The following is a 9,461-nucleotide window of genomic DNA, read 5'->3' as shown; positions in this document are numbered from 1 at the left end:
CCGCGGGTGAGGGCAGGCAGCACAGTCCCGAAGCTCTGTGTGCACCCCGTGGGCGAGGGCAGGCAGCACAGTCCCGAAGCTCTGTGTGCACCCCGTGGGCGAGGGCAGGCAGTACGGTCCCGCAGGCCTGTGTGTAACCCAACCATTTACTGTGTGGCCTTGGAGCAGCCAGTACCCCTCTCTGATGCTCAGTTTTCTGATCCATGGGAGTGCCCTTTGTGTGAACCCTTCTCATCACCACTGCCACTGTCAGTGTGCTTGCCCGGGCTGTGGAGAGGAGCTGACTCCCTTAAGCCTGGGAGTAGCCGGAGGATATGTCTGTGTGTCAGGGGCCTCTGTTGCTGGGGTTTGGCCCTGGGGTCCGGTCAGCAGCATGGCCCCCACTCTCCTTCCCGGGTGCTGGTGAGGCTGCTGTAACAAGCGCATGGTTGGTTGTATTCTCTGCCCCTGCAGGGGGTTGGCACTGATGAAGCCTGCCTGATTGAGATCCTCGCTTCCCGCAGCAATGAGCACATCCGAGAATTAAACAGAGCCTACAAAGCAGGTGACACCACTCCCTCTGCCCTCTGCCCTCTGCAGATCCCCGTGCTCTCGGGGCTATGGCCTCACTCTCTCCTAGGGCCTCTTACTCCTTCCTGGCCTTCTTATCAGCCTATCTTCTGCCACCCCCAACACACTGGGCTTTGACCCAAGACCCAGCCCTTCCTTCTGTTTATACATGGTGCAAATGACTAAAGTAAGGGAGCGCCAGGGGAAACTTGGATGTGGTTTGGGCCAAGGCTGACTAGAGCCCAGGTCAGCCTGGAGGTCGTAGGCTTGTATATCCCTGGAGGGCCATGTGGGCTATTTGCTCTCTCGAGCCCGAGCCGAGACCTCCAGCCTTATTCTCCCCACTACCCACTGTTGGTAGTGTTTTGCAGTGGGCAGCTCCATAAACAGAGCTACAGGGTGGACCTTCCTTGCTTCTCCCTTTCAGAATTCAAAAAGACCCTGGAAGAGGCCATTCGAAGCGACACATCAGGGCACTTCCAGCGGCTCCTCATCTCTCTCTCTCAGGTACTTTTCCCATGACAGGGCTCGGGGCCCCCAAGCCATGGAAGTCAAAGAGATGGGATCCCAGCAATGAGGAAAGGGAAAAGAAATGGGGAAAGAGTAAGTGGGCTTGATCATACACCTGCTTCCTTTCAGGGAAACCGTGATGAAAGCACAAATGTGGACATGTCCCTCGCCCAGAGAGATGCCCAGGTGAGTGTGATGGCCAAGCCCCTGGACTTCCTAAAGCAGGGTGTACCCCGCTTTCTTGCTTCCTGAGAGAGGTGCCCTAGGGTGGAAAGAACAATAGATAAGCAGTGGGTTGCAGATGCCGCGAGTTTCAGACGTGCTGAACTGCTCAACTGTATGACCTAGAGCAGGTCATCTGACCTCCTGGGCTTCACCTTCCCCACGTATGGGAAGGAACATGTGAGATAATTGTATTTCAGCAGTTGATAGATCATGGTTTTGGATGTGGGATTTCGTGCGACTGCGTACTTTCCCCATGTTTAGTTGCACATACTATTGTTTGCAAAGGGGTAGAATTTGCACTTGCCTATTAGTTTTTTGAGGGTTTGAGCCTAGAAACCAGCTGCCACATTAGTTGAGCAGCCTTAGAATTCTGTTCTTGTCCACCTTGTGAGTTGCAGACAAAAGGGGAAAAGTCCAAGCAAAGTCCAGGCATCTGAGCTACTCTCTCGAAAAGTTTGGGTTTCCCACTAACGAATTTCAACCATAGTATTATGGCAGGGCAGAGCCATGACTTCCTGATGGGGTAGAGTTAACCATACCTCTCTGTCCCCCTTCACTGCCCTTGTCCTCCATGGCAGGGCATTCACCAGGAGCTGCCAGTGGTCTAATTATCTCTATCATCTGTGGGTTTGGAGTGAGACCCCAAGGCATGCCCCCTTGTTAGGACTGGAGGAGAGCTACTCCTCTGGACTGGTCCTTTTGCTTTCCAGGTGAGGACACTGAGGCTCAAAAAAGTTGAGCACTGTTCCTAACTGAAAGCTAGAGGCAGAGCCCGGACAAGGGCCTAAAGCCCTGGCTCTGTCCTCCGTGCCCAGTTAGCACCTGCCTCTGCCCTGGTCTCTGCCCTGCTGCTCCTGCAGGGGTCTGCCTTATTCAGTGTCTCTGTGGCTGGTGACATCCATTCCCATTCTGGGAGTCAGAGCTGGACACCCCTGGGGCTCAGGGCTCTGGCTTTTGCTCCAGTGAGAGTTTTGTGTGCGAGTTTTAGCGGGGCAAAGATTGTCTCGTGCTCTGCCTTCTCAGTCCAGACCTGCTTTGGCCTCAACTTGACCTGTGGGATCTCAACCCCGGATTGCTGCTTTCTGCTCTTTTTCAGGGCTGCTACCTGAGGCCTAGCAGGCACTTTAGAGGCCATCTAGTTCAGAGGTTGCAAATTGGCAAACACTTTAGGCTCAAACCTTCAGAAGTTTACCAGGCTCTCCTGGGTGACCTGGGCCTGGGGTCTGGGTGTGGCCTGTGCCGCATGTACATCTTCCTCTCTCTCCAGGAACTGTATGCGGCCGGGGAGAACCGCCTGGGAACAGACGAGTCCAAGTTCAATGCGGTTCTGTGCTCTCGGAGCCGGGCCCACCTGGTGGCAGGTAAGGCAGGCCAGGGTCCCTCTGAGGCCAGTTAGTTGAGGGCAGTCGGGATTGTGGGGAAACAAAGCTATGGGAACACTTGGCGGTTCCTCCCTGCATGGGGCTTTCGCCTCCTCAAAAGAGTCCCCTGGTAGGGATTTAAAAGACACTGTCAGAGGGTTTCCTGAGTTCTGGCAAACATCCAGTTCTGGAGGTTCCACTGGTGTAGAAACCTGGTGTCTTCGTACGTGGGAATGTGGAATGTCAGAGTTGGGAGAGTCCTTCGGGAGCACCCAATCCAGTGTTTTCCAAAGCCTGGCATAAGAAGCAGTGATAGCAATAATACTGGGTGCCATTCATTTACTTATTCATTCAACAGATGTAAATCTCACTTCCCTATGGGTCAGTCCGTCAGGTGGTGGAGCAGGTGTGGGGCCACAGTGCGGGGCAGGGCACTGCAGAGTCTGTGTTCCATGGGCTGCACCTTCTCATCTGGAGAGACAGACAGTAAACAACAATGAAATAAAATCTGTATCAGATGGTAAATTCTGTAGAGGAAAACAGCTGGAAACAGGTAGGGAGTGATGGTAGGGTCCACTGGGAGGTGCTTGGGCCAGTCCCCACTGAGGTCAGGACATTTGATTTAAAAACCTAAAGGAGATGCAGGGGCAGAGGCCTGCCTGGGGCTCCCAGCACGACTGAGAACAGTGAAGGGGGACCATGTGGAGCAGTGGAGTGAGCGAGAGGAGTGGAAGGTGAGGGCAGAGAGGGGAGAGGGCCCTGCTGATGACTTCCCGGAGTTGGGTATTTATCCTGAGCAAAACAGGAAGCCAATGGAGGGCCCTGAGCAGAGGAGGCTATGCAGAATCCCTGGCTGTGGTGCAGAGAATGGAGTGAAGGGTGCAAGGCCAAGCAGCGAAGCCTGTCGGGAGGCTGCTACAGGGACCCAGGGAAGGAACGGTGGTGGTAGGGGCTTGTGGTGAGGAGGTGTCAGGTTCTGGCTGTGTTTGCTGATGAATTGGACACGTGGCATGTGGGAGAGAAAGGGGTTGAGGATTACACAGGGTTTCTTTAGGCCAAGCAGTGGGAGAATGGCCCTCAACTGAGACAGGGGAGCTGTAGGTGGAGCTGGCTTTAGATGCCTGCAGGGTGGAGCTGCAGGGAGGCTGCTGAGTTGCTGAGTGTGGAGGTCAGAAGAGATCTGGCCTGGACGTGAAAGGTAAGGGAGCTGTGGGTAGTCGAAGGTATCTGAGGCTCTGGGACTGCAGGAGGTCCCCTCGGGAGGGAGACTGGGGAGCTCACGGGTGTGAGGAGACTAAGAAGGAGCAGCTAGGGAGGTGGGAGGACCCAGAGAAAGGGGGTCCTAGAGGCCGGTGTGAGGTGGCAGGCAAGGACTGAGGATGGTGACCACACTGAGCAACTGGTGGGCTGTGGCCAGGACTGCTCCAGTGGGCAGTGAGGGTGAAAACCCAGCGGCCCCTCTGTGCTGCACACGACAGGTGCTGTAGCTCTCCCCATTTGCAGCTGTGGAAGCAGGCACAGGGTGGTAAGGAAGTAGGGGTGCACAGCCAGTAACAGCTGAGCTGGGATTTGAACCCAGGCCACCCGACCCCAGAGCACACTTTTTAACCTCTGCAGTATCCTGTAATGGAGCCTGAGTGAATGCTTTTTCATCTTAATCATTATTTCTTTTAATGAGTACAGAACATGTAAGTAGTGCATCAAGCCCATGGCTTCACAAACATTACTTAGGAGAAAAGAGTAGCTGATTTGAAGAAGATATTGAGACAGATACAGATAGAGCAGAAATCACGACTTTAATATGCAAATGGAAGCTGAGACTCAGGCTGGGGAAGGAGAGTTTTATGTCCTGGGTCAGAGCTGGAGTCAGGACCCAGGTTTCCATCATGCTGCCTGCCTCTCTAGGAGCCAGCCATCCGCTCCCATGGGTGCTTAGCGTGTCCTAGATCGCGCTGGGCTGGCAGGGGTGGGCAGAAAAAGCCAGACTGGCTGGGGCAGGCTGGACCTCAGCTCCCAGGCAGGCTGAGGAAGACAGATGGATGCATGAATAAAGCCAAGGAATGGGTGAGACTGCAGGTGTGGGGATTTGAGAAGAGGGGACACTGTGTTGGGGTGCGTGGGAGTGGGCCCTGGAGGGGTATTAAGGTGGGATTTGCTTAAGTAGATTGGCAGTCCTGAGAAAGGGACCACACAGGGAGGGACATCAGGTGGTGTGTGTGACTTGTGACGAAGTCTCTGGCTTCCTTGAGAGCTAGGCAGACCTGGGGACGTGCAGGGTGTGGGAGCAGAGTGGGAGGCGGGGGATTTGGGGGCAGAGGCCACCTCATGTGAGTCCTCTGTTAGTCTGCTCATGCTGCCATGACAAAATACCACAGACTGGGTGGCTTAAGCAACAGACGTTCATTTTGTTGCAGTTCTGAAGGCCGGATGTCCTAGAGTGGGGTGCCGGTTTCTCCCGTGGCCTCTGTGTGGCAATCAGTGTGCTCACAGGGTCTTCCCTCTGCATGTGCACATCCCTGAGGTCTCTGTGTGTCCTAATCTCGTCTTCTAAGGAGACCAGGTGGATTGGATTAGGGTACACCCTAGCAGCATGTTTTAACTTAATTACCTCTTTAAAAATCTTATCTCCAACTACGGTTGTATTCTGAAGTCCTGAGAGTTGAGACTTCCACATATGAACTTTGAGGAGACACATTTCAGTTCATAAAGTAAGCCTCTGTCATCCCCCTAGTTTTCAATGAGTACCAGAGAATGACAGGCCGGGACATTGAGAAGAGCATCTGCCGCGAGATGTCCGGGGACCTGGAGCAGGGCATGCTGGCCGTGGGTAAGTGTCTCGGGTTTGCCTGCCCACCGTCCAGGGGCTAACGTGTCATAAGCGTTCAGGCTGCTCGCCTGTCCTCCAGCTGATGGGTGACATCATGATGAAAGGACCACAGGATCCAAGATCACTCAGCCCAGAGTGTCCAGATGCTGGGAAGTCATGCCGCTTCCCGGGTCCCTGTGCAGTTGAACCCCTAGCTGTCCCGGAGGTGTCTTGTGTGTGTTTGTGGTGCAGCTCTGGAGAAGGGAACTGCAGTGTGGGTATTAGTGGGAGGGCATCCAGCTGCTCCCCCGGAGGAGTATGACTCATATCCTGCCAAGTTTCCTCTAAAAATACATCCCTGCAGGCAGTTGTCAGATGTTTGTGATGGAAACACGTGGAAAGATTTTTATTTGCAACAGTGAAACAGGCCCATGCTGAGGAAAGCTGGCTTGGCTCCGGGATGGTAGTGTGCCTCTTACATTGCCCGTGTTCTCTAGCAGGGCCCGGTGGGCTCCAGGTCCCTCCCACTGTGCAGAGTTGGGTCTCCGCCCTGAGGCCCTCACAACCCCTCTTTCTACTCACCTAGGAAAATCAGTCTGCCCCTTTTTTCATTATGCTTTTTTTTTGGAGTTTTCTGGATGGGAGAGATGGAAAATCCTCATTTCCCTGCCTGCCCCCCACAGTAGGTCTTGTGGCCTGGGGAGCCTAGGGAGATGCACATTCCACTCGGCCACGGTTTCTCCATGAGGGTCATGGCCTCTCCAGTCTGTCCCTCCTGCCTGAGCAGCAGCGCAGTTCCTCGTCACCATCTGCATTGCTTCCCTGTGCAGCTCCTCGCCCCACTAAGACCCCTGCCTCTCTGACTCTTGGTCCTTTCATCACGGTGGTTGCCAGGAAAGAGGGTGGGTTAGTGTCCAGACTCTGCGTGTTTCTGTTCCAAAGAGCTGGAGCCAAGATCATGGGATAGTTGAGCCTGGAACAGAAGGAAGAGGAGAAAAGATGGATGCGGTGATGGATTTGACATTTGGGCCTCTAAGAGGACACTTGTAGACTCCATGCCCTGCTTGGGCTGATAATTTTATGCAGATCTGGTTATGCTGAGTTTCTTTCTTCTAGTGAAGTGTCTCAAGAACACCCCAGCCTTCTTTGCGGAGAGGCTCAACAAAGCCATGAGGGTATGTAACTTCCATGTGCAGGTTGCGATACTTTAGCCCCGCCTGTGCCTAGGTCCAAGGGCTGAGGGTAGAAGGCCTGGGGAGAGCCAAATCTCAGCCGAGAGTTCTGAGGACTTGGGTAGGGAGGGGACTGGAGGGCCCAGGGTGGGTGGGAAGGTGAGGAGGCCTGGTGCTCATGCTCTTGGGGGGACTCTCTTTAGGGGGCAGGAACAAAGGACCGGACCCTGATTCGCATCATGGTGTCTCGCAGTGAGACCGACCTCCTGGACATCAGATCGGAGTATAAGCGGATGTACGGCAAGTCGCTGTACCACGACATCTCGGTATGGCCCTGCTGCAGGCAGACTGGGCTCCCTTTTGGCATCCCAGTCACCTGTGGAACCTCCCTCCTTGGAGAGGCCGTATGCTTGGCCTCTGTGCTGTGTGTAGGCATCTTGTTGAAGGACCTCAGACTTGCTCATCCTGTTGCCCCTAAACTTCTGAGGGCAGGTGGGTCATGACCTTGCTGTCGCCCCCACCTTGCATTCCCTAGCAGCATCAGAGAATACTCGGCACCTCCTCAACCTTGACCACGACCTTCAGCGTCCCAACCACCCTGTGATTCCTTGATCTGTCAGTGAGAACTCATGTCCCAAAGGCTCTGTGGAGCTCTGCTCTCACTCGCTGACAAAGCACTTCTTGCACTCAGCTTTATGGCATAGGCCACATAGTAAGGCTGTTCAGAGTGAAGGCCGTGGGGGTCACGCCACTTGGAGTCCAGCTTTTCTACTTGCTAACTGTGTGACCTTGAATAGCTTCCTTAAACCTCCCTGAACCCCAGCTCCATTGTCTTTAAGATGAGAAAATAATTGTTCCTTCCCGGGAATGTTGTGAGTATTGAGTGAGGCGGTGCAGGTCAAGTGTCTATTAAACACTAGCCACTGTTGTATTGCTGTGTGGCACAGCCAGTCTGACAAAATACATTCTCAGCTACATGGTCTAACACTCAAATTCTGAACTCATGTGAGCCTTGAAATTGCACTATGGGGACCACATCCTCCCACCTTAGACTCAGTAGCATTTAATGATGGTGGGCATGTCATCACAGGAAGCTTACTTTGTTTTCTTGGCTGTATGAATGAAGCTGTTGCTAGAGAATTAGTAATTCTAGGCTGGGCACAGTGGCTCACGCCTGTAATCCCAGCACTTTGGGAGGCTGAGGCGGGTGGATCACTTGAGGTCAGGAGTTCGAGACCAGCCTGGCCAACATGGTAAAACCCTGTCTCTACTAAAAATACAAAATTAGTTGGGCGTGGTGACACATGCGTGTAATCCCAGCTACTCGGGAGGCTGTGGCAGGAGAGTTGTTTGAACCCGGGAGGTGGAGGTTGCAGTGAGCCGGGATCACGCCATTCCACTCCAGCCTTGGCAACAGAATGAGACTTCATCTCAAAAAAAAAAAAAAAAAAAAAAGGTTAATAATTCTTTACAGAGTATCTCCTGCATGCCAGCAGGCTGTGGACATCTGGAAGAAGCCACAGGCCTTGCCCTCAAGTTGCTTAGGGTGGAAGGAAATGATTAGAAATGAGCCAAGCCGAGCCTGCACTCTTAGAGTAAGTGTAGTGGCCTCAGACAGAGGAGAGATCTCTGGGACCTAGGAGGTCCGAGCCTTCCACTGGACAGTCATGTGTGAGGAGATTGCGTTTCCTAAGCAGGACACTGTGTTGCGTTACATTGGTAACCCCCATTTAAGGCAGCATAAATGCTCTGGGTAAAGAGCAGTATTGATTAGCTCTGGGAAGTGGTTTTTAGGATGATTATATGTTTTTTTGGTGGGTATTCATTTGATTTGGATAGTTGTGGTGAGTGCTGCTTTCCGTCTTCTAATGGGGGCCTGGGGAAGGCTAAATTCCATTTTTTAAGGTCTGTGCTGCCTGCTGCAGGACCTGCAGCAGGGGAAAATTCCCCAGGGTGGGGCTTCCTCCCTATAAGGGGTGCTCAGGGCTGAAAATCAGGAGCCAGAAGGCTGAAAGTGACCGTACCTCCCTTAACGGATGTCTTCCTTGTTTCTGTGGCCAGGGAGATACTTCAGGGGATTACCGGAAGATTCTGCTGAAGATCTGTGGTGGCAATGACTGAACAGTGACTGGTGGCTCACTTCTGCCCACCTGCCAGCAACAGTGGTGCCAGGAAAAGGCCAAAAGAATGTCTGTTTCTAACAAATCCACAAATAGCCCCGAGATGCACCGTCCTAGAGCCTAGGCCTGTCCTCCACCCCTCCTGACCTGTATATTGTGCCACAGGACCTGGGTTGGTCTAGAACTCTCTCAGGATGTCTTTTCTACCCCAGCCCTCACAGCCTCTTGCTGCTGAAGTAGATATTTCATTTTTCTGACTCATGTAATCATTCCCCTTTGCCTGTGGCTAAGACTTGGCTTCATTTTGTCATTTAATTGTATATTTTTATTTGGAGGCATATTTTCTTTTCTTACGATCATTGCCAGACAGATGCATACAAGTCTGTTTGCTGCGTACACATTTCTGTTGAGGGCGACTGGGTGAGTGAAGTGCCGTGTCCTCGCTGAGGAGAGAAAGGGAAGCATGCCTGGGAGGGTAGCCTGTGCATCTGGTGAGTGTGTCACACGCTTTGTTACTGCCAAACTCACTCCTTTTTAGAAAAAAAAAAAAAAAAAAAGGGCCAGAAAGTCATTCGTTCCATCTTCCTTGCAGAAACCACGAGAACAAAGCCAGTTCCCTGTCAGTGACGGGGCTTCTTGTAATTTGTGGAATGTGCCTTAAACCTGAATGTCTGTAGCCAAAACTTGTTTCCACATTAAAAGCCAGCCAGCTCTGGAA

At 52.9% G+C, this 9,461-nt stretch overlaps 1 protein-coding gene across 5 annotated transcripts in view; it reads left to right on the top strand.

Moving 5' to 3' along the window:
* ANXA11 (annexin A11) overlaps window positions 1-9,461 on the top strand; it is a 47,976-nt gene extending 38,515 nt beyond the window's left edge. For all 5 annotated transcript variants that reach the window (XM_011929147.1, XM_011929137.1, XM_011929127.1 and 2 more), the window contains 8 exons: window positions 454-544; window positions 977-1,056; window positions 1,189-1,245; window positions 2,552-2,645; window positions 5,377-5,472; window positions 6,568-6,626; window positions 6,827-6,949; window positions 8,685-9,461. In XM_011929147.1, the coding sequence (XP_011784537.1) occupies window positions 454-544; window positions 977-1,056; window positions 1,189-1,245; window positions 2,552-2,645; window positions 5,377-5,472; window positions 6,568-6,626; window positions 6,827-6,949; window positions 8,685-8,744 (660 nt within the window). In that variant the 3' untranslated portion in view covers window positions 8,745-9,461. The remainder of the gene's footprint in view (window positions 1-453; window positions 545-976; window positions 1,057-1,188; window positions 1,246-2,551; window positions 2,646-5,376; window positions 5,473-6,567; window positions 6,627-6,826; window positions 6,950-8,684) is intronic.

The sequence above is a fragment of the Colobus angolensis genome, unplaced genomic scaffold (assembly GCF_000951035.1).
Source record: "Colobus angolensis palliatus isolate OR3802 unplaced genomic scaffold, Cang.pa_1.0 Scaffold12, whole genome shotgun sequence".
NCBI classification, from domain to species: domain Eukaryota; kingdom Metazoa; phylum Chordata; class Mammalia; order Primates; family Cercopithecidae; genus Colobus; species Colobus angolensis.
The sequence above is the reverse complement of the archived record's forward strand: the minus strand, read 5'-3'. Positions and strand labels throughout refer to the sequence as shown.